The 14,097-nt window shown below is 39.0% G+C and overlaps 1 protein-coding gene across 1 annotated transcript in view; it reads right to left on the bottom strand.

Moving 5' to 3' along the window:
* Positions 1–14,097, bottom strand: part of LOC130090636 (dedicator of cytokinesis protein 1-like) — a 119,381-nt gene that overhangs the window by 12,943 nt on the left and 92,341 nt on the right. The window contains exons 19-23 of the mRNA XM_056258123.1: positions 13,016–13,100; positions 12,505–12,591; positions 11,254–11,430; positions 10,649–10,732; positions 2,786–2,923 (exon numbers count right to left, since the gene is read on the bottom strand). Coding sequence (XP_056114098.1) covers positions 2,786–2,923; positions 10,649–10,732; positions 11,254–11,430; positions 12,505–12,591; positions 13,016–13,100 — 571 coding nt within the window. The remainder of the gene's footprint in view (positions 1–2,785; positions 2,924–10,648; positions 10,733–11,253; positions 11,431–12,504; positions 12,592–13,015; positions 13,101–14,097) is intronic.

Raw genomic sequence — 14,097 nt, 5'->3', positions numbered from 1 at the left:
TCATCAGAACGGTTGAGTATAATAAGCTCTCTTTGTGTTCCCAAACACCAGGCACTCTGAACGCAAGACTACATGACAGTGTTTATTTTAGTCATTTATGAAGTAGGAAAAAGAGCAACTTCAATTATTATTACAGAATACAGATATGTTGTGCCAATTTCCCAGGAAGTGCCAATTTATCTCTCTTGAGTACATGAGTTTGGATGATTCCTGCGGCACATGGGCCAAACTCAGTGAGTGTGTTTTTGCTCATCCTCAGGTTTCGTTTCCCCTGACCTCTTTCTATGTGTGAATCTCTGAACATTTATGTGTGAATATGAACCACTCATACCTTCCTTATCTTGCTCCTCTCGGTCACGTTCGCCCTGCCTGCCCTTGAAACGGATATGTAGCGCACATCACGTTCTCAGACTTTCACACACTGTATAGGAGGCATCGCTGCTAATTCTAGCACTTTCCCAGAGCGCAGTGATCAATATCTGCCAGCTACAGTAACTATCTGTCTCTCTCTCTCTCTCTCTCTCATGCTTTAGATCTCCTTTTCTACCTGTCTTCCATACTCTTTTGTCCCCATCTCTCATTCCCTCCTATGGACTCCCATTATTCTCTTTTCAGTTCGTCTGTCCAGACCGGAGGAAAGTAGCGATTCTTTACACTAGTGTGTTTAGAAATGTCTTTGTCACAGTTACAAACACACACATTCACTCAGTGTGTCTCAAAATACAGCTGTGTGGAAACTTTCCAATCTCTCGCTCTACTTTTCCTACATTCATCTAGGATAAGGTTCCTGGCATCAAATACTGTAAAAATGCCACAGCCAAGTTGCTGAAAGCTGAAGAGTATACATGTAAATGTTTATATGTAATATTTGCCAGTCAAATGTTAATGAGTATATGGTTATTATGACATCAAATAGCATGAAAGAGCATGCTATAGTCTAGTACATCAAACATTATTTCTGAAGAGCAATACTATATGTGATCATATCATGGAAAACGGAATATTTAATGCATCACTCATCAATCAACAATAGCATTAAAACAATTTAAAAACTATAAGTTTTGCTACACAACTGATTTTCTATAGCATCAGGATGTGAATATAAATAACACTCAGTAGAAGTGTTTTTTTTAAAGAGACTCATCAATCATACATTAAAACTACTATGCTATATTAAGTAATTTATCTTCTTTATAATAATAATAGTTTTTTAAAGTAAATGTACCATTGACTGACATGCTTCTTTGTCAGTGCTGTTAGACCTACTTAAAGTTAATGACTCTCAATAACACTACCGATGAACACATGATTACGTTAGGAAGGTATTACAAAAATTACCAGTCTGAAGACAATTTTGATGATAAACCATCTTAATGTGATTAACAACATATGGATTAAACCACTGGAATTAATTTAAATATATAAATATTTAAGCATGTACATGGACATTTTCTTACTTCAAATAACCATTTAAAGTCCCACTCCGATCATATTTTGAGCTATTTTTAAACATTCCCAGTGGTCTTTAAATTACGATTATGCCATTTTTAGCCAAAATCACAAAACCTGTGCCGTTTTCTGGGACTTCGCTTCAGCAGAGCGGCAGTAGCTCATTAGCAATTCGCCTCTGCGTTGTGGGCGGAGCCGTTGGCACGGAGACGACCCTCCCCCTGCCCGTTGCTGAGAGCTCTGTCTCTCCCGCTAGCTTACACCCCCAATACCGGTGGGGCAACAGTATTATACACGTTAATTATTATTATCCGAAGTTAATCAAAGTTATCACCGATCACCGATCACTATTTCACTCCAAGACGTCGCGTGTGGAGACGCCCAGTGGAGTTACTACGTCACAACTCCAGTCGATTTTAGCCGGCATTTTAGCGTCTGCTACTGATTCACAGCCATTTGAATGTAGAAATACTCAGAAATACAACTTTGAGCTGATTTTTCTCAAGATATGTCCTCTAACATCAGAAAAATGCCACAAGAACATGTTAACACCTAGAAAAACATTATTTTCATCGGAGTGGGTCTTTAAAAGATGTCCCGTTTTCCTAAAAAAAAAGCTCCTCACCAAAATAGTAACGGTTTGCCATATTAATAATAATACTTATTAATTAATTTTAAACAAAAAATTTTCTTAAATAGTTTAAATGTACTAGTTTTTACACGCATATATTTTAATACTGTAGAATTATGAAGTACATTATCTTTTTTTACAGATTTTTTAAATTAGCAAGACAGCTCTTTTAAAGCAACTCACAGCATTTAACACCGTAATTGCACAATGACCCATAATCATCTAATAGCTGCTATGACTTGCTTTTGCTATTGTGCTTTTCACAATACATATCATTATTAAGCAGCTTATCATTATAAAGCAGCATATTTCAATAACAATGCCTTATAATCCTCAGTGAGCGAGTCAAAACGGGGTCATAAGGAAGTAAGGAAGAAACCATGTGTGGAAAGCAAGTCCCAACACCGACTGGAGGACAAATGCAGACAAACATGCAACACATAAATCAGACAGAATATGTAGTTCAATGATTACTGAATGCGATCTGCTTGTATTGTGAGGTAAGAGTCCATCCTGTGGTAATGTGATGCATGCATACGAGCTGTGATGAGGAACATCCATGTTTTGATGATTATTGCTGAATGCATGAATGATGAGCGATGACTACATGATGGACGATGATTATGGCTGAATGAATGATGAAGGCATGATGCATGATGTTTCTGGCTCAAATGGTTTGGAAAGCGAGTGTCTGTTTGGACTCACTAGTGTTCTGACACCGTACTGTTTCTCCACCTTCTCTTTGAGCTGTTTGAAACATGCCTCCAAACGCTCGTGAAACGGTCGTAGGGCCTCCGTCACCTTCTCGCCGTGGATACGAACTCCTTCAGCCAGGTTCGGGATCTGAATGAGATGCACGCACACACACACACACACACATACACAAAGCAAAGATGTTAAGCCACAATGTTAAAGGGCTCCTATTATGCTTTTTTACATGTTCATCTTTCTTTAGTGTTTGATGTTGCTGTTTGAGCATGAAAAAGGTCTGTAAACTCACTCCACAAAGGAAGTTTTTCTCTATATCAGTGTCACTGAACTCCCTGAAACTCCATTGTAGTCTTGAGTTTTCTTCCCGGAACGTAGAATAATGAATTTCTTCATACGCAGAATAAAGGGGCGGGGCTTGGTTGAGTTAGTTAGTAGTGTGTTGAAACTCACGGTTATGGTAAGGGGCGGGACATTTTCCAAACACGCTCAAAGCGCTTGACCAATCACAACACACTGATCCAGCCGACCAATCAGAGCAAAGTGTGCTTTTCAGAAGGAGGGGCTTCATAGAGACAGGAACTAAACAGAGCGTTACTGACAGACAGGGAAGAGAGGAGCCGCAACAATGGAGAATATGTGAAAAAACAATGTTTTTTTTTTACATTCCAGCATGAAAACCTGTTCTAGTAGAGCCCAAAAACAAAATCAAGACTGTAAAAGTGCATAATACATCCCCTTTATAACAAAATCACAGCATTCACCCCAAAAGTCAACCTTACTAATCAACTAGTTGTTTATTATGCCTGATCCACCCCTACTACCCATGATGGAGTGAGACAGAACCTGCGGTTCTTCTGGACTGATTTACTGAAGCCTCTCAGTTGCCTGTGAATCAAGCGCAGTGATTCACCTCAGCCTGAAATATCACTTTGAGGTTCAATTTTCTGTGTCTTCTACATAAAACCTCTGGTCTGACAGACACATAAAACAGGAAAACAGCCACTAAAATACCATTGCTGGGTTTATTTGCAAGCCACAGTGAAAGACATATCATATTACACAGGATTTAAAACAAACCTTTGTACACAAGCATTCATCACACAAAGCACTGCGTTCTCTCGTCTACGACTCAGAGTCTCCTGCTAGTCTGAATGTACAGAGAGAAGCAAAATGCCTCACAATCAGACGGATACACACACACGCACACACACTGAACAGCTCAGCTAATTGCAAGGAGAAGTGTTGCTGTCTCCAGACATTAGGAGAGCATGAAGTCAGAGTAAATCAGAGAGCTATAAAGATGAGATATTTCTAAATAAAGTCCAACTAGGTTCACGTTCAACTGATGCAATGCAGTGCAATGGAAAAGAGCACTTTCTCTGACATGTTCATCAAGTAAAGACATCAACCTTCTCTTCAAACTTTTGAAATGACATCTCAAAAGAAAAGGATAATCATTTTTTGCTTTACTTATGAAAGTACAGAAACATACTCTGCACAGCTGGTAAGGTGTTTACACTGCAAAAAGGGATTTTCTACCTCTAGTTCAGTTAGTTTTTGCTTAAAACAAGAAAAAAAAAAACCACCAGTTTAATTATATGGGAAAACATATTTATTGTTCTGACCAGATTCTGGCAGATTCTGGTTTTAAGCAAAAACTTACTGAACTATGATCCATTTCTATCTTATAGCATTTTGTATCTTAAGTAATTGTATCTCATTGGTGTATCAACTGTATCTTATGAATGTTTAAATATTGCTACGGTGCTCTGGATGATTGGCAAGTTGGTACTATGGTGTTGCAGAGTTGCGGAGGTGTTTGCATTGACTAGATTAGTTCCGCCACTGGGAAACATGTTTGACGGCCCGTGTTGACTGACATTTAACTAACATGACCATAACTGCCGTGAAAGAAAAAAAACAATTGCAGACGAAGACGAAGTTTATGCTAATTAATTCTATGGCGCCCTTTAGCCTTGATTAGATTCACAATATAAAACAACCTCTTCAAATTTACTGCGCAATTATATGGATGTAAAATTCACATAGAGACGCACGGTTTGTTCAGAGACAAAGTGCATTGAGCCTCCTGCAGTCCAACAGTCATGACATTACAGGAGAGAGATAGAGGATTCCCACTTTAATAAGGGTTGTTAGCACCGCAGGGAATTTCTGAAGGAGACAGAGATATAGACAGATAGAGCGAGAGAGACAGAGCAGCGCTTGTGTCTCCAGGGAAACCCAGACCTTTATAAAATGATCACAGTGACTGAATTCTGGGTAGGCAGCATAGCAACAAAACTGCTTTAAAAGGAGGCTGCCAAATCACACAAACACAACTACAAATGCACCTCATCAACTAACTTTGACTGAAAATAAAACAGATCAGCACATATGGACACACAATGAATAATTCAACACTCAAAGGCAGAGCACATCAATGCTTTCCTTCAGTTGCAACATTTGCCTGTAAGAAATTATAGACCAAGGTGCTGAAAAACACCCAAGGTCTTGAGTAAAAAGTTTTTAGTAATCCCAAAGACCTTGCTGATCTTATATAGGTGTGTTTGATTAGGATTGGCTTCTAACAAATACATCTTACTAAATGTTCTTTTAAACTTAAATGTCTTTTCTGCTATCTGGTTGTAATGGCATTGCTAAGTGGTTGTTAAAGCGATACTCTACACAAAAATGAAGCTTATATCTTTTACCTACCTTCAAGTTGTTCCAATACTGACCGTCCTCTCATTAAAGAAGATGTATGTTTTTCTCCATACAATGAAAGTCAATGGGCTTCAATGCTGTTTGGATCCCAACGTTTTTCAAAATATATTTGCATGTATGTATAGATTTAAGCTTGTAGTCTATTATATCTTTATTCTATATAAACACATTAAAAAAAAAAAGTCATATAGTATAAGTCTATACAGCCAGCGTATCTAAAATAAAAAATACTATTAATCTAAATAAAATAAATAAATGGAAAAATTGTGTCTTGTGTTCTGCTGAAGACAAAGTCACACAGTTCTGGAACCTCATGTGGGTGATTAAGTCAGAATTTTCATTTTTGGGTGGAGTTTCGCTTTAAGATGTTCTGGTGTTTTTAGAATGTTGCTATGGGGTTGCTAGGGTGTTCTGGTTTTCCAAATCATTGCTATGTAGTTGCGAAGGTGTTCTGAGGAGGTTGCAATAACTGGTTCAGTTGTCCTTGTTCTATTCATGATGATAGCAGACACATCTGCTTATTAAGATTGATGTGTAGGACTCTGTAAAAGAAAAATGTATTTATGGAAAAGTGAAATTGGAGCATTTATGCACTTATTATAAGTGAAGTGCACTGGAGACATCTGAGATTGCCTAAGTTCATCTGGAGCTCATGTACAAGACTAAATTCTTCTGTAAGTGTCGACACACATTTTCATTACATGGGTCAAGTAACCCAATTCTGATTTTTTTCCTCCAATGTGGCACAGATCGGATATGAACCACAAACGTGTAAGCAGGAAAAAAAACACATGGATTCCAATATTCTCAGATCGGTTTCAGGCCTCATTCATATGTGGAAATAATCGGATACGTGCATTACATCTGTCATGTAAGTGGACAGATCGGATACGTGGTGAATGTCAGCAAATCAGGTGGAATACAACCACGATCACATGACTCTTCTCAATGGCACAATGAAGGACGAAGGCTCAGCCAAATGTTTTGCCGACCTTTAAGAATGACACGGAAAGCAAAAGCTTGTATTATCATTTAATCTGCGTTCAATGCAAATCGCGCAGTTTTTACTTCCTTTTCGGCCTAAGCTTTTCTGGGTCAGTACGTCTACCCAGCCGTTCTCATCCTTTGGCGTCATACATGTGACGCTTTGTACATTTCGTTGAAATCTTACGCACATGGCATCCTTTAGCATCAATATGAGACGCAGAACCCAAGGCGTCATACAGATGACGCGCATCTAAATCCAACGCACATGGCATCGTTTAGCGTGAATATGAGACGCAGATCCCAAGGCATCATAACCGTAACCCTACCCCAGACCTAAACCTACCCATAACAGTGTGTGTTATATTGACGCTAAAGGATGCCATGTGCGTAAGATTTCGACGAAATGTCATATGGCGTCACCTATATGACGCCAAAGGATGAGAATGCGTTGGTCTACCTTAGGTTGTTTCGCCAAGTGTCTAGTGTTTGCAGATATCGGATATGGGTCACTTTTAAAAGCAGATGTAAGCTAGACGTCAAAAAAATCAGATATAGTCCAACAAAAAAAAAATCAACAAATCGGAATTGGGCATCAAGACCTGCAGTGTAAATTTGGCCTTAGTAAGTGGGACGTGATTGTTTTTGCACTGTTTATGACAATGCAAGCCCCACATATCTGGCAATGGAGAAATGAGTGCTTTCACTTTTCACATGCATCACCGCACAATCCTTCAACACAGCGCTGGACTCCCACTGTGAATTGCTTGTCATTAACATTCTAAGCTCACCAGGTCCTCATGTTACCTTACCAGCTGAAGTTCCCGCACCTGCTACAGTAAAGTGATTTTACTCAGTGCAAAGGACACAAGCTAGCATGAATGGAGAAGAACAAACACCAGCACCTGACATCTGTGAATAACAGCTCTGGCTCTGTGAGAGGGCAGCACATTCCCACAGATTAGCAGAGCCGCCAATAAAAGAGACCAGGGCAGTCGGCCCAAACGGCACAGAGAGGTGCAAGCAAACTTGATCAAAAGCTCAAATCTGCAGGGGGATTGTCCTGCCTTTTCACCGCTGTTTCACATGTTTGTTATACTGTAAATAATGATATTTGTGGTAAGATGGCATCAACGCATGTCTGAGAAAACGCAGGATAAGATCAAGCTTTTCTGAACTGTTTCATGCCGTCTCAACCATTGATTTGTGCAACTCAGCTTGACGCCCTCTTTGTGGAGGAACACGGCACACACGCAGATCTGCGTCTTTAAAACACATCTCAGGTAAGACAAAGGAAGAGAGACATATTTCATTCTCTGACAGGATGACAGCTGCCGTAACTCATCAGATGCAAATGTCCTGACCTGACATGAATCTGTGAGAAAAAATAAAGCGTTATTATCGTCAAAAACAACAAGACTGATACTTGATTCAACAAATAGCATCAAACAACCTTTAGCATGTAAGAAATACATTTGGGTTGTTCCTTTATGTCTCTCTTTAATGTGTAAATAATTACTTTTACTGTGTCATTGCAAGCATTTTTCTAAACAATATCAAAAATGCCTTATTTTATTTTTAAATGCATTTTTCTCCAACTTCTGTTGCTTCATTAACAAATATATATTTTTTTTGTTATAAACAAATATAGAAAAATAAAAGCTTGTAAAAGTGGCATTTTTAAATACTATACTGACAAAATAAAAAATAGGGGTAAATGACATAAAAGGGAAATTCTATTACAAACACAAATTAACATTGAACAACTACATAAATTAACATTGACCTAAACTACCTTATATGAATACTGTAAATAGCTTTTGTTCACTGTTAGTTTATAATAGTTAATGTAATGTTAACAAACTGAACCTTAATGTAAAGTATTGCCTAATATTTATTCATTTAGCTTGAGATGTCAAATACATTGTACTTGGTCTCATAGAATATTTAAACTCTTCCTAAGTATCAAACAACTAATCATAAGCATCAAAACTTGCTGTCATCTCCTGCAAGATGAGACAGTTGTTGAATCTCTACACACATTATCGACATACAGGAAGCTACAGAATCAAGTTTGTCCAGCAAACACACACACACGCAGTGTTGAAAGTATAGAAGAGGGAGTTTGACAGGTTTGTTTTCTGTCCCATGGGCCTCCTGGTACAAACTATCTGTAGAGTTACATCAATACCTCACATCTGTTCTGCTCACAGAAAAGCTCTTCAGATGTGTGTCATCAACGGCCGTCTTTCTTTTCATCTAGCTGAAAATACATCCACAAACCAGCCTCTGTGTCGTTACATTTCTGTCCACGTCCCTAAAGCAAACAAGCCTTCAATAACCATTATGCAACAGAAGCGTTTATGTACTGAGAGTAACTATATACGACACGCGCCTGGATCAGACAAACAGCCTGAACGCTGGGACAGCTGGTCAGACTGATGACTATTCATCACACACAGGACAGTCAAACAAGTGAAAGTCAAACAGAAGACACAAGACTGCTCTCTGGTAAAATCTGTTCCCACACGATTTGACCAATGCATTTCCAGCCCTCTAAAATGAATACATTAAAGGCCAAAATATCTCTATTAACACGATAAAATATGAAAAAGTGGTGTGAAGAGGAGAATATTATGTGAACATTTGTTTAATTCTAAAAAATTGTGCCAAAAAGAGGCACCAGTGAGTGCTGTCGTTGTGCTTTATGTTACGGGTCTGTTGAAAGCTTGATTCTGATTGGTTGACAAACATTCTAAGGTGAGCAATTATTTTCCAGTAAACACATAGCTAAAGTAGTTCCAGCCAGGTCTTGACCGCATTACAGTTCCATATCATGTCGCCAACTGATTTCAGTTATTTCAAAGGTCTTTACAGCCTACAACAACAAAAGAACAAAAAACTGACAATGAAACTGTCCAAGCCAATAAATAGAACAAACAATATGATAAAAATGCAAACTATTTTCACCCCAAAATTGCATTTCATTATCAATGGAAAGCACACTCCCTTTCTCCCGTTCTCTCTTCCATATAGATGCACACTTAATGTCGAGGTAGTGACTTGGCTGTTTTTGAAGCAGTTAAACTTACAGCTTTGCAATTAGTAGAGACTCTGCTCCCTAACACTGTTGAGAGACACTATCAATCACTCTCCATTAGTCTGCTTATCAATGGCTCAAGCCTCTGTTACTATTTCTAAAATGACATTTTGGAATTCAGCATCGGAGGCTTGTGATGAAATGCGTAAGAAATTAGTCCTACACACAAGAGCGTTTTAAGGACAAAAACCTGACAAATGTCTTGAAATAAAACATCTGAACAATGTCTTGAGGCATGGTAATATTAGTATAAGCAGATTAATTGACTCCGGGTCATTTAATTATTAGAAAAATAATGCACACATCAATTATTCTTTAGGCATGACAGATCTTGTTTCGGAGAGATAAAAATCATCGGAATGCATTCCCCATTTAACAGCTACAAATGAAACTTCATCAGCATAAAAGATCATCTTCAGTAGATCTCTATCTCGCACACATACACAATCTCATGGGCAAGGCGGCAGGAGGATTTGACGTGCTGCCCTGTAACCATTACCACTGTTTTAACTGAGTGAAGAGATATAAAAGACTTTAGATGTGATGATAAAGTCAGTTTGCAGCATCAGACACGTGCTGCTTCAACCCAACATGTGGACATCAGTATATCCCCGGGAGACTTTCCTTTAAATAAAAACTCTCGCTGGATATTTATACTGCATGACAGATGCTTTAAGAGCTTCTGAAGAACTGTGGTCTCACATTGTGCATGCTGGTTATGAAAACTTGTGAAAAAAGGTATGGTTATGAAAAAAAAAAAAATATATATATATATATATATACACAGCATTCTTTGAAAAGGATAGCTTGAATTGATCAAAGAAAATACATCAAATATACCAATGGTAACGGGATGCTACAACTGAACTTTAAATCAGACATGTTATTAAAGTGATAAAACACAATACTCTCATACTTCACGTGACAAGAAAGCTGTAGGAGAACTTAATGGTAAAAAAAAAAAATGCATAAAAAATGTGCTTTATTTTATAATCACCAGCAAAATCATGGCAAACACCTTAAGATATGTGCCCATTATATATCATTACCTGCCAGGCAATCAAATCCTTCAGCCTTTCAATCTTCTCCTGGTCAATGAGATGTTCCTGGGTGTATTTCTCAGTGAAAAAGGCCTATCGATGATAAAACAATAACTATAAGTATAAACAAACAAACAAACAAAACAAAATAACCCACCTAAAACCCATTAACTACTGTTCAAAATTTCAGTTCTGTTTACAATGAAGTTCAAATAAACGCAGTTCTTTTAGAATCCTGATAAAAATATATCATGGTTTCCAAAAAAATATGAAGCAGCACAACTACTTTTTAACATGGATAATAATCAGAAATGTTTCTTGAGCAGCAAATCATCATATTAGGATGATTTCTGAAGGATCATGTGACACTGAAGACTGGAGTAATGATGCTGAAAATTCAGCTTTGATCACAGGAATAAATTACATTTTAAAATAGAAAACACTTATTTTAAACTGTAAATAATATTTCACAATATTGCCGAATTTACTGATCCCAAAAATGGCAGTGTACAATATGAAATGGTTAAAATAGTTTTCACAATCAAGTTGATTCACTGTGTTTAATCTTTGTGCCGTCACACAATTTGGCAATAATTACCAGAATAATCTCATACCTTCTCATAATTAGTAAAGCCGCCCATGACAGCTGGGTCCACGATGCCGTTGAGGAGCAGAGAGAGGGGGTTGATGGGAAGGCTGGGGTCGTTAAGGTGGCGCTGGACCATGTTGCTGATTTTCTCATTGGTCAGTTGCATGGTCTCCATAGCATTTTCAAGGGGACTGATTTCCTCCTGCAGACAGAAACAAAAAATATAATTTTCAGAGAATATGTAACAACAAAGGATGATTTACAAAAAACTACTTGACTAAAAAATGACACTAAACAGGCAGAACGAATTTACACAAATGCCAAGGAGAAAACATTCACTAGGCAGAGCAGCAAACGATGACTCCAGCTTTAACCAGCTGTATAACACATTATTGTTGCGCAACAACCAAAGTTGAAATCCAACAAACAAACTCTACTAATGAGCAGTGAAACAACACGAGCAGGTTTTCAAGTCAAATTATGCCTCACATTCCACACTGAACTGTTTACCGATGCACTAATGAATGGGTTAACACGTTCTCTTCGGCAATAAAGGAATTTCTGGCTCCAGATCCGTCACCCATAATGCATCTGTGACAGGATCCAAAATCAATCTGCGAGAGACAGATGCTCTGATGTGTCTATCTCGGGAAACTCGTGCCAGGGAGGCTAATGAGAACGAAAGCACACGTGAAGCGCCAGAAAAAAAGTGTGCGGTGAGACGGTGAGAAGAAGAGCTAAAAAGAGAGTGCAAATTTGAACGGATAAACACCAGGGCATCCAATCTGGGTATCACATGATGCCAGAGCCGCTCTCCTGCCAGGCACTATACTGCAAAATATTTGCATGGAGCGAGTCAGCACACGTAACCATGATTCCCCCAGCGCTGGACAAATTGAGGACGACCTCATCAGAATAGCATGATGGAAAGAGAGAGAGAGACAGGTCACGTCTTGCTGTAATGGAGAGTGGTGAGTGTGAGACACGTCTACTTTATCATATTGTTGACTGATGAGGCCCAGATTGATAAATCACAAGACATGATGTGAGGTCTTTCATACTCGAATATGGTGAGAGTAAGACAGGTAAGGTCTACTTTGGAATATATTGTACAGGTATATGTTATGCAAGAGCGCAGTGAGAGTGAGACAGGTCAAATATACTGTATCAGAGTTCATTCAAGGTGAAGTGAGACAGGCACCTTTTCTTTCAAACCATCAAAACCCAAGCAGCGGTGATATAATGAAACACTGGATGCTAAACCTGGCGTACTCACCGGTGAGGCAGACACGACTTCAAACCAGCGCAGGATGCCAGGCAGCTTATAGGCGGTTACGTAAGTCGTTCTTTCAATCCACATGTTCTTTTGAAAAAAAAAAAAAAAACATTAAGTGAACATTTAACAAAATGAAAGCTTTTAGCAAAAGGCCACGTTTCAGATAAAAGTGGCCGCAACTCATTCCTGCACTCTTACAGATGCGTTTTTTCCCCTTCAATTTAAGCCTCCATTTACTGGATTTTAATGGATGTTTACCAATAGCAGATGTAAGTGGGGTGGGGGTGGGACAGACTTTATGTTTTACTATAATGGTGCAGTGTTCTCAGGTTTGATATCTCACTGTAATATCTCAGTGTGAGCTCTCCTGAATCCATCTTAAAAAGATTTTTTAGAAAACTGGCCATTAGAAAAACAGTTCTTCTAAATGAGGGACCGCAGAGCACTTTACACATGCATTGAGTGAGATAACAAAAGGAGAATAGGCATAGAAAAGCAAAAAGAAACTCACTGAAAACTCATTGTCGGGATCTTTCTCTCCTTTCCGGACCGGCCGCGAATACTGGAACTTTTGGACCTCATTCACGGTGTAAAAGCTGAAAGGTAAAACGAGAACAAAGGTCGATGATTCATTTTCAGCATCTGGTGCTTTTGAGAGGGTTGCAAGAGGCTCTGACAACAATACAGAAAACCAAAATCAACAACTGTGCACTATCAAGGATGTTGTTGAAGAGAGGAAAGTCATGTTTTGGTCTTAAATGATGAGGGTTTTTGAATTAAAGGGTTAGTTCACCCAAAAATGAAAATGTCATTAATGACTCTCCCTCATGTCGTTCCAAGCCCGTCAGACCTCCGTTCATCTTCGGAACACAGTTTAAGATATTTTAGATTTAGTCCGAGAGCTTTCTGTCCCTCCATTGAAAATGTATGTACGGTATACTGTCCTTGTCCAGAAAGGAAATAAAGACATCATCAAAGTAGTCCATGTGACATCAGTGGGTTAGTTAGAGTGTGTTGAAGCATCGAAAATACATTTTGGTCCAAAAATAACAAAAACTTCGACTTTATTCAGCATTGTATTGTCTTCTGGTTCTGTTGTGGATCCGCGTTCAGTGCCGCTACTGACGTAAGACGCTGCTGAGGTGTGTCTGGTGTGTGTGTGTGTGTGTGTGTATTCTGGTTCTGTTGTGGATCCGCGTTCAGTGCCGCTGCTGACGTAAGACGCTGCTGACGTATGTCTGGTGTGTGTGTGTGTGTATTCTGGTTCTGTTGTGGATCCGCGTTCAGTGCCGCCGCTGACGTAAGCCGCTGCTGACGTGTATCTGGTGTGTCCGTGTATTCGGGTTCAAATAAATATGGCTGGGCAAAAAAATGCAAGTCTTCCTCTGTGTGGAAATCCTTAGACATGTTTGAGAAGATTGTTTTGTTTCCAGCGTGCGTCTCCCTCAGACTGTAAACGAAGCTCGGGCGCACCAGACACACGTCAGCAGCGGCACTGAACGCGGATCCACAACAGAACCAGAATACACACACACACACACACACACACACCAGACACACGTCAGCAGCGTCTTACGTCAGCAGCGGCACTGA

The sequence above is a fragment of the Rhinichthys klamathensis genome, unplaced genomic scaffold (genome assembly GCF_029890125.1).
Source record: "Rhinichthys klamathensis goyatoka isolate OS25496 unplaced genomic scaffold, OSU_Roscu_1.1 h1tg000148l_1, whole genome shotgun sequence".
Taxonomy (NCBI): Eukaryota; Metazoa; Chordata; class Actinopteri; order Cypriniformes; family Leuciscidae; genus Rhinichthys; species Rhinichthys klamathensis.
This window is presented reverse-complemented; position numbering and strand designations above follow the sequence as displayed.